The 18427-nt window shown below is 37.3% G+C and overlaps 2 protein-coding genes and 1 long non-coding RNA gene across 6 annotated transcripts in view; 1 reads left to right on the top strand and 2 right to left on the bottom strand.

Moving 5' to 3' along the window:
* Positions 1-5951, bottom strand: part of BCAP29 (B cell receptor associated protein 29) — a 49239-nt gene extending 43288 nt beyond the window's left edge. The window contains exons 1-3 of one of the 3 annotated variants that reach the window (XM_082691968.1): positions 5720-5951; positions 5147-5253; positions 1065-1165 (exon numbers count right to left, since the gene is read on the bottom strand). In XM_082691968.1, the coding sequence (XP_082548094.1) occupies positions 1065-1165; positions 5147-5238 (193 nt within the window). In that variant the 5' untranslated portion in view covers positions 5239-5253; positions 5720-5951. Of the gene's footprint in view, positions 1-1064; positions 1166-5146; positions 5254-5370; positions 5528-5548 lie in introns of those variants that run through there. The other 2 variants (XM_082691969.1, XM_082691970.1) reach the window with 2 other exon arrangements.
* A 971-nt stretch (positions 5952-6922) lies between these two features.
* DUS4L (dihydrouridine synthase 4 like) lies at positions 6923-17646 on the bottom strand (the record flags this gene model as incomplete). Its single annotated transcript, XM_082691967.1, is given in 7 exon segments — positions 6923-8681; positions 9392-9618; positions 10551-10673; positions 11774-11891; positions 14960-15081; positions 17532-17607; positions 17610-17646. Coding segments are annotated over 7 exon segments (951 nt in total). The 3' UTR covers positions 6923-8433.
* On the top strand, positions 9497-10402 carry LOC309844766. 2 transcript variants are annotated; one of them, XR_014300892.1, is made up of 2 exons: positions 9497-9600; positions 10146-10402. It is a non-coding gene; the product is annotated as an uncharacterized lncRNA (long non-coding RNA). The 2 variants fall into 2 exon arrangements; XR_014300893.1 differs by having other exon boundaries at positions 9513-9600; positions 10143-10402.
* Positions 17647-18427: the final 781 nt, after the last annotated feature.

Below are 18427 nucleotides of genomic sequence, written 5' to 3'. Positions count from 1 at the left end.
CAAAGGTTGGATACCTAGTACTAGCTGGCTCATTTATTTTCCTTATAATTGGAATTGATATTCAGAAATGGCTACTAATCCTTGTATATGGCCAGAGTGATGACATTTTTCAGCTATATGGTGCCCTTAGCTATATGGGATAAGGATGAATTCAAGACCCATGGAGTAATGCAGGGACGTGAAAAGGACACTTCAGTTTCTAGGACAAGTCTCTTCCTGGAATTTGGCTTTCTTCCTTCCCTGAGCTGCTCTAAAACAACTCTGTATTTTATTATTAGTTCCCCTTTCTTGCTCAAGTGAGCTCCAGTTGGTTTCTGAGATATGTAACCAAAAAACCCTTGTACTCCGGCTTTCCTTCTTTTTATGGATATGTGGTAGTTTTCAGTCAAACTTCTTATGATAATTTTAGAGTTAAAAGAACACAATACTACAGGCACACCTGGCTAGCTCTGTCAGTAGAATATGCAAATCTTCACTAGGATCATGAGTCAGAGCCCCACATTGTGTGTAGAGACAACTCAAAAAAAAAAAAAAATTGTAATACTAGAGTCAGAAGGAGCTGCAGAAGTGATCGCCTTTTCTCTCTTTGCGTGCAAATGGATAAACCAAGATCAGAGAGATGAAATGCCATTCCAAAAGGCATTTTAGTTAGCTGGTGGCAGAGTTGGGACCCATTTTTCTTATTGTCCTTTAGTTGTTTAATGTTATTTCTTACAAAGCTGGAGATTTACTTGATAACAAGAGCGTACCCTGGGACAAATACTGACATTTTGAAATGAGGCATGAACCCATTCACACATCCTGACACAATCGCCTACTCATACCTCCTCGTACCAGTTGTTCCCAGTTTTATAAAAAGAAATTCATTTCAGAGGCTGGTTGTATGGAACATAGGAAACATTTGCTCATAAAACGGTGGTAGACGTGGTGGTTATCCCAGGATGAGTCCTGTATAACCTACTTTACATCAATAGCAACATCAACCTAATTGAAAACCCCATGAATTCATTAATTAAAAAAAGCTCTAGAGTTAAGCCTAATCAAAAGAGGAATCCAGTACTTACCTAGAAACAGAACAATCAAGAGGACTATAATAGTAAGGAAAGCCTTGTTCCAGAAAGTTGCAATTTTACCCCAGACAGTAAATGAAAAAATCTTCTGCCATCTGTAAAGCAATACAATTACTCTAGGCATTAAAAATATCAAAAGATTTTGAAATGCTTTGCAAATATTCAATTAACATTTTGGTAACTGCATAGAAAATGAAAAGAATTACAGAAATTTAATTTTTTATGTCATATCAGAGAAATAGCAATTTTCTGAGATGACATAAGTTGTCTCATGAAATAAAGAACAACTCTTTCAAGCTGAATGATAATCTGACATTATTTTCTGTCTTGGTTTAAACATTCTACAGCAAAAAATAACTTTTAAAGTAAAGATACATGAATTCTTACAGTAACGTGTTATATCGCTGATAGAAGTTATCACTTTATATCTTTTTGCTAATCTGGGTAATAACTCAGAAATAACCTAGAAAGACCTATTAGTATAACTCAGAAATAGACCTATTAGTATAAGTCAGTAATAACTCAGAAAGACCTATTAGTGTAATAATCACCAACATTTCAGGAAAGGGAGTCCAACTCTGCACTATATATTTTTACATAATACATTTCTAACATCTACTCCAAGTAAAAGGATTTTTCTATTTTTACAACAAAGGAATTAAAAAATCACTGAGACATTACATATATGAGTTACAAAAATCTTAAATAGGTTTACAAATTTTTATGTATGTATATACTCATCTAATTATTACCTAGATCAAAATGTGAACACAGAGGAAACGAAATGGGGAAAAAAATAGTCTAGAAGGTTTAAACAGCACAAGCAAAGACACAGAGGTAAAATGGATTACAAATGACAAAGAATGACAAAGAAATCCACTACACAACTGGAAAGGTAACAAATTTTGTACAAGGGCATTTTATTTTATTTATTTATTGTTTAGAGAGAGAGTGTAAACACACATATGTGTGAGCAGGAGGAGGTGAAGAGGGCAAAGCAGGTTCCAAACCCAGTGTGGAGCCCAATGTGGGGTTCAATCTAAAGACTCTGAAAGAGTCTGAGATCCTGACCTAGCTGAAATCCAGAGTCGGACACTTAACTGACTGAGTGACCCAGGTGTCCCAGTACAGGGGCATTTTATTTATTTTTTTTTTTTAAGATTTTATTTATTTATTTGACAGACAGAGATCACAAGCAGGCAGAGAGGCAGGCAGAGAGAGAGGGGAGGAAGCAGGTTCTCTGCAGAGCAGAGAGCCCGATGCGGGGCTCGATCCCAGGACCCTGGGATCATGACCTGAGCCGAAGGCAGAGGCTTTAACCCACTGAGCCACCCAGGCGCCCCCAGGGGCATTTTATTTTATGTATTTTATTATTTATTTATTTACATACTTACTTGTTTTTTACAAGGGCATTTTATTTTATTTTAAAGATTTATTTATTTATTTGACACAGAGATCACAAGTAGGCAGAGAGGCAGGCAGAGAGAGAGGAAGGGAAGCAGGCTCCCCGCTGGGCAGAGAGTCCAACATGGGGCTCAATCCCAGGACACTAGGATAGGATCATGACCTGAGTCAAAAGCAGAGGCTTTAACCCACTGAGCTACCCAGGTACCCCTACAAGGGCATTTTAAATGATTAACAGATTTGAGGAGACATAAAAGTAATAAACACCTAATAAAACTTCAAATACAACTCTAAAATGTTTTAAGGCTACAACAAATTATTAACTAATAAGTTTGGAAAACAGCCCTAAGTAACAACTTGAAGTTGATGAGGAGAGGGAGACTGATACAGAATGCCTCTATGTTTCCAAGTTCAGAGATGCTATTCAAATTTTTCATTATAAAAATTTTTATATTTCTAGTAAGAGAACATAACTGGCAATGCCTTCATCTATGTCCCAATGCAAATTCACATTTTAAGGGCCAGTATAAAAGGAAACACAAAAAAGACTTCCTACAGAAAAGAACTAGCAGTTTCTAGTTATACTCAATTCAAGGAGGAAATGATAATAGCTGTTATGTATTCAGTCATTACAATACTATGGTTCTAAGCACTTTTACAAATTTTAGCTCATTTAATCACCACAACCACTATATGAGGTTGGTACTAATATTAACTGTATTTTATAGATGAGGAAACCAGCCAGAGATGGTAAATAATTTGCCCACCGTCATACAGTAATATGCAAAGTTGAGACATAAACCCAGGCAGCCAGACTTGTAACTATGTGTCTTTAACCAATGGGTTATGTGAGTAATAGTCAAATTAAATAACCATTGAAGTCTTTTCTTTGACAATATGGTAATACGTATATAAAAGATTAAAAATATATATATGAGTAGTATACTTGGAGTATAATTTCCTTACATACAATAAGGACAAATTATAAGTGAATTGTTTTCATTTCTGTATATACATAAACATATACATTATTTATATAGATACATATACACACACACATTTTCTTATGTATATTTGTACATGAGCCTATATATAATTTGTGTATTTACATACATATCTATCAAAGAGCTACTTGTATAGGAAAAAAATTATATTTGGCAGGAAGAAAAAGATCCATAATCTATGGACCATTTTCATGCAGAAAATATTGACTATACACACACACACACACACGTGTGTGTGTGTGTGTGTATGTTTGCAAATTCTTAGGCCTTATTTATAAATCAGATGTTTATAAATAACATCTTTCCTTTTCTCGAATATAGGACTCTCTTGTTGGAACTACTACCAAAACGCTAACAGGGCATTACAGAGATTTGAAACAAACCAACAGGATAAGCAGCGGCGCAGAAAAAAGCACAAGGCTGGAGTCTGCCATGGATCAGCAAGATGACCTTAGACTACTCAGACGATTGAATGAGTGGGTTTGAAAAAAATGATGTCTAATGCTCCTTCTTACCACGATTCAATTTTTTTTCTTTAGTAAGGAAGAAAGAAGTGATGGCATAGTTGATAGACAAGAACAGAAGTGAGTAGCAATGCAGGTAGGTAAGAAGCAAGTTAAGAAGTGTAAAGACCACATGGCCCCTGAGCCAAAGTAAAAACTTTCATAAATCTTTTCCGGTCATGCAATCTCATTGAATTTATCTCTATGATCTCATTTATGAAAGATTTTCTTTTATGTCATGAGCATGAACAAAGGTGTTGCAACATTTTTATTAAAAGTGCATTTCACCATTCATATTATCAACTTTCTGGATCTAAAACTAACTCCCCAGATGGCAGGTACACTTGTGGTGAGTATGGCATAACCACAGAGAAGTTGAATCACTAGGTTGTACATCTGAAACTAATGCTACATTGTGTGTCCACTACACTAACTGCCACCACCCCCACAGCCCTCAAACCAAGCCATCTGAGTATTATTATAGGGGCAAAGTGAACCAAGGCTTCAATTTAAATACTCAGTACTGTACTTAAAGACCTTTACTAAGGAATTAACGCTAATGTATGGTTGTGGTACTTTCCATATTCAGCATTTTTGGTACATATTAATTCTGTGTATGGAAAAAAAGTAGTAAAATTACCCGTAAACATAAACGAAACTATCTTTGGGTTACATAAGAACAGTAAGAATCATTTACTGGTTTAACTTCTCCTACATTGTTCCACTCCCTCAATGAAACATTTTTGTACCATGCGTGCTGCTTACCTCATTTATCCATTTCCCTTTTTTTAGTTCACTGTTCTAATTCAGGGCAATAAACAAGGTTAAGTTTGATGACGACATGTATTTTAAGTACAACCAACGCTTTATCATATCTGTAATCAACAGAACCAAAAGGGCGGTCCTTTTCCTTTTAGAAGTGACGAAAACGGCTAATTGGTTTGTACACACAATAAAATGTTTTATATAAAGTGATTTCTTTAATATTATTAGACAGTTCCTAAAGTTGGTGAGTTTAAACAGCACTTTTTAGATAATCAGCATTCAAAACTTTTTAATCTTAAGAAAACTTTTTCCGTATCACACTAAACAGTATAAGGAGCTAATCATGCTTCCTGTGCTTATTGAAACGTATACTTATTGTAAAGATTTGGAGGTTTCCTACCTCTGAGGAGGAATAAAAGGCAGGCAGAAGATTAAAATAAGTCCTATTTCAGCATAAAGAAAGGTTGCAACTGCCGCCCACTGGAGTGTCATTTTCTCTCTTCACACCTAAATAGAGAAACACTTAAGTTTACTTTGCCACCTTTCAAAGACCCTCTTGGTTAAGGGCCCTGGGGCGCAATGTTTTCGTCCTGGGGACTGACGGGGTTGGGACCTTCCTCTCACCCTAGGCACCCGGCCTGAACTCCCGGCGGGAGGGCCGGGGTGGGGGTCAACGGTGGGCCGGGAGGCCCGCGTCTCCACCTCCCGAGCGAGCCCGGCGGAACCGCCGAGGAGGCCTGCGCGGCACCGAGGACGTGCTTGCCGCACCCCGCCCCACCGCTGCGAAGGAGCCTAAAGCTACCTTCCGCTAACGCCCGCATCCAGGGGCCCTCCCACTCCGCGAACGTGCCGCGGGCTGGGCCAGCTCCCGAGCTTCCACCGCGGAGGGAGAGGCGCGACCCCGCCGCCCCGCGCGGCCTGGCGCTCCTCCCCGCCCGGGGCCCGCCGCTCCGGGGCACCCGTCCGGCCTTACCCCGCCTGCGGCCGGCCTGGCTCCCCGCGCTGCTCCGCGCAAACCGACGCGCGGGACGTCAGACGCCGCGGCGGGGCGAGGGGGGCGGGGAGGGGAGCGGTGTGCGTGTGGGGGGGGGTGGTTGGAGGAGAGCGCCCCACCCCCCCCTTCTCGCCCCCGCCAGCTCCCAAACCGGAACCGCGGGGCGCGAGCCCGCCGAGGTCGCTGGCGGCGTGAGGAGGACGATTAGCAATAATTGTTTTCTAATTGATGGTGGAGTTAGAGGGTGACTCAGACTTTTCGGTCGAATGCTTGGGGTTCCCCAGTCAACTTCAAGAGAGCCGACTTTAAATTTCTAATGAAGTGTGGTTTGGCGGGAGGGGCGCGGTTAACCGACGTTTTCTGAAAGAGCTTCGTGGGGTCCACGGAGGGGCAATGGCGCCGGGGCGGGACGCGGAGTCCGCGGACCTGTTAGAAAGGGGCTCTTTTCCTGTGCTTTCCTGTTCCGTCTTCCGTCCCTAGAAACAGCCGCTGGAGTTAAATGGAAGAGGCAGGACTGCTGGTTGTGCAGCGTTTTCTTTTGAGAACGTGGAAAAATAGGCAGCTTCAAAACATTTTTTTCCTGCTCTGTCTGCAGGCTGGGAAGAGACAAGGCACTGGAGAGATGTTTGGGGACTGAAAGGGAAAACCATGTGTGTGGGTGCATTCCCTCAGTTACTATTTTCCAGGTTTTCGAGTCGCGTGAATACACTTTTTAAATATTGACAAGATACCAGAAATGCAAATGACAGTATGACCCTCCTGGACAATGTGGGAATATTAAATGAAGTAAATAGATAATTATAGAAGATAAAAATCCATTTAAGTGAGTGCTTTTTCTTATCACAAATATACTTGATCACACAGAAAAGAGAAAAACGACTAAATCTAAATTAACTATAAGGAAGGTGGGTTTTGTTTTTGTTTTTTGCTTTTAAGTCAAACGCATTTAGGACTCCATGCTCTTTTACACCGGTTCCTTTGAAAGGCCGGGCATCGTCTACTATGCTGCCGTGCACACACCACTAATATAATTTGCACACATAAAAATTACAAATTTTAACTATAGCTCCCTATTTGCACATATACTACTTATATCAAATGAAAAATCCAGTTATCTTTAAAAATATGTTAATTGAAAAAGGAAAGTACAGAATGTGCCTAAAAAGATAGAGCGACACGATGTTTATTTCAAAATGGATTCATTTAATATTGCCAAACAGATAGCTGTCTCCTTATACAGTTCTCATGTTGGTAGTATAGACCAGTATCTTAACTATGGATTTTTCATAACTGAGATACTAAATTCTTGCAATGGCACACTCATCATTAACAAAATTCTCTTAGTAACACTCCCAGACCATGGAAATTAAAATTATTTTAAAAAATTAAAATTATTATCCACTGCTGGAAGGCCTAAAAATATAAATAAATCACTAAAAACAGTATGAAAATTAGGTTTTTAAATTAAAAATTAAATTTCTCTAAGAAATAGTTCAAATATATAATCATCTCTAGGTTAGCTACCAAAATTTTATACATAAAACTTGGGGGACTAAAACTAATTTTATTTTAGGTACAGGTGTATTTACCAAGTTATCAATCTTCTAGGATCTAGAAGACTTGAAATGTAACAAAGTTAATGTCATTTAAAGAGTTTCACGGATCTTAGTTTTAAAATTATTGAAAACATCACACATGATTAAACTTGGTTACGTACAATTTAAAATTGGGGCAACTGTGTGGCTCAGTGGGTTAAGCCTCTGCCTTCAGCTCAGGTCATGATCTCAGGGTACTGCCACATCAGGTTCTCTGTTCAGCAGGGAGCCTGCTCCCTGCCCCCCCCCCCCAACTTGTGATCTCTGTCAAATAAATAAAATCTTTTTAAAAAAATCATTTAAAATAAATACATCGAGGTTTCACTCATGAATTAGGAAGTACCAGTTTGATTTCCCAATTTAAATTTTTAATCTAAGCCCTGAAAGTAATTCTATACAGGATTTCTTGTTCCTTTTCATTTTAAATAGAATTGGCATTCATTTGGCACTTTGCACTTATTTTCATTCAAACATGCTTCATGTTAACTTATAAATACTATAGGACTTACACTTTTAGCATTAAAATAAGTTTTATTTAAAAATGTTAAAAACACAATTCCTTTCAGGAAAAAAAAAATGAGGGTCTTTTTTTTCTTTCAATCCATAATAGGATTCAGAGCAATTACTTGTCAATGTTTGGAAGGATGACCAGGATGTATGATCTACCTGATGTCATCATCGTCATCTTCTTCTTCTTCTTTTTTTTTTTAAGACCTTATTTATTTATTCATGAGAGACAGAAAGAGAGTCAGAGAGAGAAGCAGGCTCCCTACTGAGAAGAGAGTCCAACACAAGACTCCATCCCAGGACCCTGGAATCATGACAGGAGCTGAAGGCAGATGCCCAAACCATCTGAGCCACCCAGGCCCCCTACCTGGGGTCTTCTTTAAAACTAAATTTTGTTTCCACCTAGAGATCTACTGAATCAGAATCTCTGAGGATGGGGTCTAGGACGAACTTTTTAAAATGTTCTCAGAGTTGTGTTCTTAAGCTAATGTGTGAGAGACACTGACTTAAAGTAGAAACCAAAATGTGACCTTGGGTGGTTTCACTGTAGATATAAAGTGAAGTAAATACTAAGGAAATTTAGAAGTCCAGTCAAATCCCATAATGGTCTGTAAGGTAATCTAAGACTGCTGATGTGCTTGACAAAGCGTTAAATACTCTTTTTTCCTGCCTTGAAGTTATCTTTTCCATCATGTACATTAAATGTTGATGGAAACACATATATGGAGTTCCAAGTTCAAGAGCAATGTCAACCCAGTCCCAGATGCACTTCAGTGGGGTTTCCTCATATCCAGCAAACATGGCCGGGTTTGCTAAGAGTCCTCTTGCAACCATCACACCTATAAATTAAAGCATATTACATTTGTCCACATATTAAGAACTCATGGGTATGAGGTCAAACTTAATGAAACAAACTGAGAATACTGAAAAATAAAGTATTATTACAAGGTTTCATAATAATCATGTATTAGTCTAAATTACAAACCAATTTGATTTGTTTATAAACCCAACAATGTTTCAATGTACTTATAAGAATTTAAAAAAATTTTTTAAGACTTTTACATTAAACAATTAGTCTCTAAGGATTTTTTTAGGGTTAATCCAGATTGTCATGAATTGGGTTTGCTTAAGTTTATTTGCATTCTCCCGTTTAGCAACACTTATCACAGGCCTTGGTGTGCCAATAATTTAAGGGAGTAACAAAACTGTTTAGCAGTAGGTAGTTCCTTTGGCTTTATGACCACTCTGTGTTCACTAATTTCTATTTTATGAAAAGGCTACCTATTTTACTAATAGCCTTCTAACTGGCCACTCATTGGATATGATGGTGGCAGAAAAGTAACTTAATTTGCCCCAATTAAAATAATCTTCTGCCTCTGAGTATAAGAGTTAATATAATTTTAATAAATTGTTTAGCTTAAATCAGTACAACGTGGCTCCACTTTGAAGACCAATAACGAAAAATCACATTAACCTTACTCTCCTACGCCCACATTTTTTTTTGTTGTTAATTAAAAGTAAAAAAAAAACTCAAGTACTTATTTCTTACCATCTGTCCCAGTAATATGCCATACATTTTCTGCTTCTTTTAAGTTTCTGATGTCTCCATTAGCAATTACAGGTATAGACATATTTTCCTTAATTATTTTAATAGCCTCATAGTGGACGGGCTGATGTCTTTCTTCAACAGTTCTTCCATGGACTGTAATCCAAGAAACTCCTGTTGCCTCAGCCTTTCGACAAAGATCTACAGTTCTTGTAAGGTCATCATGGATCCTGCAATTTCAAAATTACATCAGTCTACTTACAGCATACAAATCTTAATGCTAGAATTAATAAGTTAAATAAAATAATATTTCATCTGATACATTATTCAGTTAGCTTTGCTATATTATCACCACATGCTACTATCAGAAAGGTTTTGTTCAGAGATCAGTTTCCATCTAAGACTTCAAATTTAGCTATTTCACTATTGGAACAATAGGATGACAAATTTTACCGTACCTAGTGCTTCACCCTTTTGGTTTTGATAACTGAAAAAGTCGTCCAAGAATACTTGGATGGAATGGAGGAATGGAAAGACAGTATCCTAATATCTTTTGTGTATGCCCCAATCTGCGAGTGGGAGAATATAATACATTATCATGAAATATATTTTTAGCCTGTCACCCAAAAACCTGTTCCTGGTTTATTCTCTTTTCATTGTGGACTTTTAGTGCAAACATTATTTCTATTTTCTACTCTTGGCACCAGGAATGTTTCTCAGCATCATCATCATCATTATTTTTTTTTTTTTAAAGTAGACTCCAGGCTCAGTGTGGAGCCCGATGCAAGACTTGAACTCACAATTCCTGAGATCAAGACCTGAGCTGAGATTAAGAGTTGGATGCTTAAAAGTGAGCCACCCAGTGCCCCTCTCAGCATTATCATTTAAGCAGTACATGGAAAAAAACAGGGTTTCTTTTCAGGGGAAGTTTTTAATAATAAAGGGATTTTTTAATATCTGTTAAAAAAATAATGAAGTTCTGTTATTTTTATGAATAAAAATTATGGTACATAACAATTTACTAAATGTCTTATTTCAACATATCCAAACACTAGCTACCAATTTATTAAGGATGGATACATCCACACTCTTAGACAAAAGGCACTTTTTTATTTCCTAAGTAATAGACTATCTTGTCAGTAGATTAAAATATTGTCTTTACCTTATTTTAATAGATACTGAAAATCTGGGATTTTCCACTTGATTTCTTACTTGTTTCACCATATCTCGAACAAGCTCTGGCTTGTTTATTAAGCAAGCTCCATAACCTTCTGCCATTGCCCACCTTTATAAAGCAGACACAACAAATAAATTATAAATATATGGACAAGGAGATACAATTTTAAAAGCATCATTAAGTACATCTATTTCTTAATCTGAGTGACTGGAACGGAATCAGATTTTTATAATTCACAGATCCAACATTTTAAAGTGGATCAATAGGAGATAAGGAAAACATGTTCCCAGATCAAAAAGTACTTAGGAAAAATGGTTTTCATTGGCAAGTGAGAAAATTAAATTAAAATTCATTCAACCAAAACAGACTTAGGTATTTGTAATTAATTTCAATTACTTCAGATTTTTAAAATTCCAAATTTGATGTTTATTGTACATAACTAGATGTTCTATTAATCTTAATAGTAGAAAGATATTTTTGGCTTACAGCATTCCAACACCACTGAACAGCTTACTTAACTCTCCTAATGAGTATACAAATATGTCTAATCTGGTTTGGATTATGATGTACTTAAAACCTTGATTTTATTCTTTGGACACATTTTGTATTATCGACATATAACCTAACATGGTGTTAGGAAGGTAGGGATATTAACGTCAAACTAAGCATCCTATCAGTACCCAGTTACTTAGACTCAACCAAATAACTGTGGTATGGAAAGAAAAGGCAATTATAAGAAGGTATTCTTATAGAGAATAATATCTGTTAAAAAAATAATGAAGAGAAAATTAATTAGGAGAAAACAAGGGGCAATTTCTCGAATCATAGAATCACAGTTTCTTGTCTGACATAGCAGTAAAAATTCACTTTAGGAAAAAAAAAAATTCACTTTAGGGACTGCTATAAATGTTCTAGTCTTCCCTAACAACCTATGGATCAAGTTCAAGGCAGATCCACACATAAAAAAATTCTAGCGGTGAGGTAAGATGAAACACTTATCCATGCTTTGTTTTAGCAATCAGAAAACATGTTTGCATATCTGTTCCTAAATAATCTTTCCTTATTTTTTTCTTGCTTCTTATTTGGGTCCCAAGTGCTTTAACTCCGTTTTATTTTTTTATTCTTGGAAAACTGGAGAAATAGTTTACCATGTTCACATAGTTTTTTTCTAATTTTTTGAAAATTCTTCCAACTTCTTTAAGTTTTACCTCTGAGGGCAACCACAGTTAATGTCTACTCCATTCGCATAAGGACAGACAATACGAGCAGCATCAGATAAAAGTCTTGCATCATTAGCAGCAAACTGAACAATCAATGGGCAATCACCTGATAAAACAAATAGCTCAACATTAAAATTCACAGAAACATACACGTGTGATACACCAAATTCTTCATGTTTGTATGGGATAATGGTAACTACTTCCAGCCTAAGAAGTATCTATTCAAACAACGTACCATTAAACTAATTTTAAATATTTTAAAAATAATTTACATTTAGTACAAATTCAAACAGTATAAAATTTGATAAGTGAACATTGTAACACTCATGACAAACAGATCCCATTTCCAAAGATGAGAATTAATTTATTGTGTTCTGCAACAATTTATGTATGCCTGTAAAATTTAAACAAATGTGAACATTCTATATACATTTCCACGCCTACTGCTTTCTTTTCCCCTTGATGTATCTGGGAGCTGTACTCAGACCTATTTTTAATAGTGTATTTCTGTATGGATATACCATACGGTGTACTTCTGGACTGTTTTTCATTTGTGGCTTTTGAAACGGTGCTGAGATGAGAATACTGTTACACACGTGCTACTCTTGAGTATATTCACAGGGTAAATGCCCAGGAATGTGAGTGACTACCAGATAGGCATTGACAGACATCAAAAAGTTTTCTTTCAGAAGAGTTTACCAATATAGATACACAACAATATGGATGGCAGTTCTCATTCTCTCACAACTTATTCTATGTTGTCTATCCAACAATCTGTATTTTTATTTGTGGGTTCTCTCTCCATACTCTGCCTATTTTTCTACATGTAATTTTTTTTTGAAGATTTTATTATTTATTTGACCGAGAGAGACACAGCGAGAGAGAGAGCACAAGCAAGGTGAATGGGGGAGAGAGAAGCAGGCTTCCCAAGAAGCAGGAAGCCGGATATGGGGCTCAATCCCAGGACCCTGGGACCATGACCTGAGCTGAAGGCAGATGCTTAATGACTGAGCCACCCAGGCACCCCACTAGATGTAATTCTTAATTATTCTTTATTTTCTTGGTATTTTTAAAAATTTTATTTATAAAACAAAGAAATTAGCTCTGCTATCTTAAATACATGAATATTTTAAAGATTTTATTTGAGAGAGAGAGAGACAATCAGGGGGAGGGAGAGAGGGACAAGCAGACTCCCCACTGGGCATGGAGCTTGATGTAGGGACTGATCCCAGGTCCTTGAGATCATGACCTGAACCCAAGTCAGAAGTTTGACCAACTGAGCCATCCAGGTGCCCCTCTATTGTAAATATTATACTTTATCCAGGTTTTGGTTTGTCTTTGAGTATGTGTACTCCTTTCTTACATAAAAAAGTTTACATTTTAATCAAGCAAATGTGTCAGGTACTTCCTAAGTTTTAAGGACATATTTTTCCCATCTTTCTTTCGGTGAGTGTTATAAACTCTGGATAGATGTATTTTAATTCTTCGTGTCATTTTGAGGACTACCTATATGGGATTCACTGAGTGTTTGCCAAAGCAGATTTCTGAGCATTATCCCAGTTCCATAGATTCAGAATTCCTTTTTTCCTTTTTACTTAATTTTTTGATTCAGAATTTCTCTGGTAATCCACTGATTTATAGGACTAACACAGGAGAGGAGAATTTGCTTTTCCCTGAGGATTTAGGATGTTTTTCCTTTATAACTTAAAGAGTTACAGAGTTTCAATTTAATAACCATTTATTGGTCTACTATATTTTTAACACAGGGCTAAAAGCTAAGGAAACAAATCAATAAGAGATAATTCCAGACTTCAAGGAGTTGATAGTCTAGAGAATGGGAGACAGGCACACAAAGAAGGTATCATAATACAGTAGGATTAAGTTCAACAAAAAGCCCGTGAGAAAGGACAATAGCAGAGGGTGATCAGGCAAACTCCCTGGCCACAAACCCTGAGAGCTGGATTAAGAAGCTTGCGGTGTTGTTTGCCAGAGAGATCTGGATCTGGGGTCAGGTACAGCTGAGGAAAGGATATTCATAGAGATGTATGAGAGGATGGGGCATTTTCAGGGACTTAAGTAAGTTAGTATTGTTAAAGAATAATAATAATAAAAAACAAGTTGGTGGAAGGCGCCTGGGTAGCTCAATTGGCTAGGCCTCTGACTCTCGGCTTCCACTCAAGTCATTTCATGCATCATGGCATGCAACCCCATGCAGGCTCTGTACTCTGTGGGGAATCTGCTTGAAAGAGAATCTGCCCCCTCCACCATTAGCATGTGTGCATGTACTTTCTTCCTCTCTCTCAAAATAAATAAATAAATCTTAAAGAAGAAAAAAAAAGAATAAAGTTGTCTCTGGAAAAAAACTAATGGAAGACAAAGCTGCAAATGATCTATTCAGAGAAACTAATGGAAGACAAAGCTGCAAATGATCTATTCAGAGGCTAGATCATGAGGAACATTATAGATTATTCACAGGTATTAGGGTTTTTTTTTAAAGTAATCTCTTCACCTAACCCTGGGGCTCAGAACCCACCACGCTGAGGTCAAGTATCACATGCTTTACTGACTGAGCCAGCCAAGTACCCTGGCAGGTGCTGGAATTTTACTCTTTAGGCCACTGGTTCTCAATCTTTAGCAAGTTTAGAATCACCTGAGGGCTTTTTAAAACCGATTGCCAGATCACATACCTAGAGTTTCTGATTCAGTGGGCCTGGGGCAGAGCTGAGAATTTCGATTTTGAACAAGCTTTCAGATGATGCTAGTGCTGCTGGTCTTGGGGTTCACCCTTTGAGAACCACTGCTTCAGGCCATGAGCAGTCCAAGAAGGATTTTAAGCACAGAAGAGATGTGATCAAATTTCCATTTTACAAAGGCTCCTTTGGGCTATTTGTGGGATGGTTTGGAATGGGGTAAGACTGGAGGCAGTGAGATAGGAACCTAATAGCTCAGGTAAGAGGATGGAGCCTTAAGGAAGGCTGATCTCATGCTTAGATATATCATCCATAATTTACAAGGCACTGAATAAAAACACAAAAAACTTATTAAAAACATAAAAAAACTAAAAGCTTTAAAAAGAAAATCTCTGAATTGTGTTGTTTCTAATTAGACAAGAGTTTTTTTTTTTTTTTTTTTTTTTTAGTTTTCCAAAGTCAGCAAATTCTGGGTTTCACATACCTTGGTTTGTAGTAAATTCACTGTCTCGGGCTTTTATAGATCTGACAAAATCAGCAGCAACTATCATTGGTGTATAGCATAGATCACAACTGTATTTTCTTACTAATGTTCTAAAAGCCAACCTGAGAACATATAAAACTTTCATTAGGCATTTAAAAAAACACCACAATCATATGTACTTCCAAGTTTAATTTAATTATTAAATATTTATTGGAGGAAAGGTCTACCTTTGAGAGGCTAGAGTAGATGTACTTTTCCCTATTCTGGCTGTTAAAAAAGAAAAAGAAAAACAAGCCCAAACTGGAATCATTTGCCCCTCCATGACCACAAACCAAGACCTAATTACAGTTTCAACGTATCCCAGGAACGTGACCTTTTAAAAGTCAATCTGAAATTTCTTGAACAGTAGTAGTAAAGCAATCTGCAGGATAAAAAAATCCCTGTCATTCCAATCCCCACCACAAGATATCCTGGCCTGAATCAATCCTTTCTTTTCTTTTGCTAATAACTTGTTCCACCCTCCTTCCTCTAAAAACCTTCCACTTTGTACAACTCCGTGGTATATCTCTCTACTTGCTAAGTGAGATGCTGTATGATTCATGAATTGCTTAATAAAGTCATTGAGATCTTCACATTTACTTAGTTGAACTTGGTTTTCTTTAACACTGCTCAGTATATTATATATAAAACAAACGTAAGAAAACTCTGAAGGGTGGAGAAGAGAGCAGAAAGGCTAGTGACCTTGGGACCTGAGGAACCATATTAGTGAGTTTCCTGGGTTTCCTTTTTGCTTCAAATATGCCAGATTTGGACCTCAAGAAGCTGGCAATCCGGAAATATGGAGAGTGCAGACAAAAAGAGTCCCAACAAAAGTCAGCCCTCTCTGACCAAAGACTAGGAAAGGGGAAGACTAGCAAGAAAGAACAATTTTAAATAGTGGCTCACTCCAGCCAAACACCAGAGACAAAACTGTGGCCCCACCTCCAGAAGCAAAGGTTTAGTGCAGCGTTTACACTTCTACCTTTCCACGGCTGAAACAAAGTTATCTAACACCTCTTCACAGTGGTGTCAGAGAAGGCCTGGTAGCGAGCTTGGACTTTAATACTTGCTGGTCAGTAACTTAAGTACTTTCTCCCTTCCCACTGTTAAGTAGTATCAGAGGATGCTTAGTGAAAGGCCAGGACTTCTATAGAGTCCAAAAGGTACCAGGTCATTCCCTCCATGGCTTTACCCCCAGCTCAGCAGTAATGGGGAGCCTCCTACCCCCAGAGCATCAAAGGAGACCAAATAGGAAATCAGGACTTCTACTTTCACCTCATAGTAATGAGGTAGTGCTTTCTCATTCTTCTGCTATAGTGATGGCAGGAAAAAAAAAGTTAAAGCAAAAGGTTCGATATTCAGATTCAACCAATATAATCCACTCTATTAAAAGGCTAAAAGAAAAATCACATAATTCTATCAATGTAGAAAAAGCATTTGACAAAATAATACTCATGATAAAAAAAAACCAAAACCCTCTCAAGAAAAGAGGGAATAACAGGAATAGGAAGGAACTTTCTCCTCTTGATAAAGAGCATCCACAAAAAACTCCTACAGCGGGGCACCTGGGTGGCTCAGTGGATTAAGGCCTCTGCTTTCGGCTCAGATCATGATCCCAGGGTCCTGGGATCTAGCCCCATATTGGGCTCTTTGCTCAGCGGGGAGCCTGCTTCCTCCTCTCTCTCTTTGCCTGCCTCTCTGCCTACTTGTGATCTCTGTGTCAAATAAATAAATAAATCTTTAAGAAAAAAAAAAAAAAAAACTCCTACAGCTAACATCCTTAAAGGTGAAAAACTAAACATATTCCTCCTAGATCATTAACAAAGCAAAGATGCTTGTTCTCATCATTCTTATTTAACACAGTGCTGGAACTTCTAGTCAAGTGTATGAAAAGGAAATAAAAAGCATATGATGGAAAGGAAAAAATGAAACTGTCCCTCTGTGTAGAAGAGCAGATTGTCTAAATAAATAATCCCAAGGAATTTATTTATTTATATTTAAAAAATTTTATTTATTTATTTGACAGACAGAGATCACAAGCAGGCAGAGAGGCAGGCAGAGAGAGAGAGGAAAGGAAGCAGTCTCCCTGCTGAGCAGAGAGGCTGATGTGGGGCTCGATCCCAGGACCCTGGGATCATAACCTGGGCCAAAGGCAGAGGCTTTAACCTCTGTTTTCTTAAAAAAACTAAACACATGGTTACCACATGACCTAGCAATTATAGTCCCAGACATATGAAGACTTATATTCACGAAAACCTGTGTATGAATTTTTACATTTACTTGGTATCTTTTATTTAATATCCTCTGTATCTTTATAGGTGGGGGTTACAAGCACAATCTTTTTTTATTGATATAAAAAGTGAAGTTTGAAGGGGTTATTGTTTACTCAAGGCCACACATGTAACAGGAAAAGAACACCAGCACACAAGCCTAGATCATGACCCCAAAGCTAGGTGTCTGATGATCCCAAATGATGGTCAGAGCATAAAAAGAAAATCACATTTTAGCTCATTAACCATTTACTAATACTTACTTTGAATATCGAACCATTGGGGCACAGACTTTCACCAGCTGCCCAGAATGAAGCATTTCTATTGGATCTTTTTTCTTTCTTGACATACTGTGGTTTGCATGCAGTCACTCTTCATGAATACAGATTTACTTCAAATCTGACAAAGACAGTTTGCATAGAGAAAAATTACTTTCATTAGATGAATTCCCATCATTCTAACAATTGCAATTGCCCAGATTTTTTTTGGCATTTTTTAAATGCCAAGATTTTTTTTTTTTTTTTTTGTCATGCTTTTGGGCTCAGGAATCTTTTTAGCTTCTTTCACAGTATCAAATAAGATACTACAGAATCCTATCTCCATAAGTCACTGACAGTTTTTAGTACAGTGAAATCATCACGTTTTTATATTTGGTACAAATTATGCTTGCTCGTGTCAAACACTCAGTTTCAAATTATATACTTAACTCACTATTATATACTTAACTATCTGCTCAAATTAATAAACGCTCAAAATGTGGAAAACTACAAGTTTTTTTTTCTTAGAATACCATGTTTTTTCATGTTACGTTTAAAATTTTCCATGTTACTTTGTTTGGTATTGACAAACCAGAAAATTTAATTTGAATAATTTTATATAGAAGACTATGTACGTCTGGCACTTTGAAATACCGTTTTATGCAGGAAGGCTAAATGGCATTAATTGAACTACTTTAAGCAAATCAAATGATGTACTAGTCTATTTTATGTTTATTCTTTTTTTTTTAAAGATTTTATTTATTTGACAGAGAGAGATCACAAGTAGGCAGAGGCAAGCAGAGAGAGAGAGAGGAGGAAGCAGACTCCCTGCTGAGCAGAGAGCCCGATGCAGGACTCGATCCCAGGACCCTGAGATCATGTCCTGAGCCGAAGGCAGCGGC

Source organism: Mustela nivalis (genome assembly GCF_964662115.1).
Source record: "Mustela nivalis genome assembly, chromosome: 12".
Taxonomy (NCBI): Eukaryota; Metazoa; Chordata; class Mammalia; order Carnivora; family Mustelidae; genus Mustela; species Mustela nivalis.
Note: the sequence above shows the minus strand (reverse complement) of the source record. Positions and strands in the feature narration are given on the sequence as shown.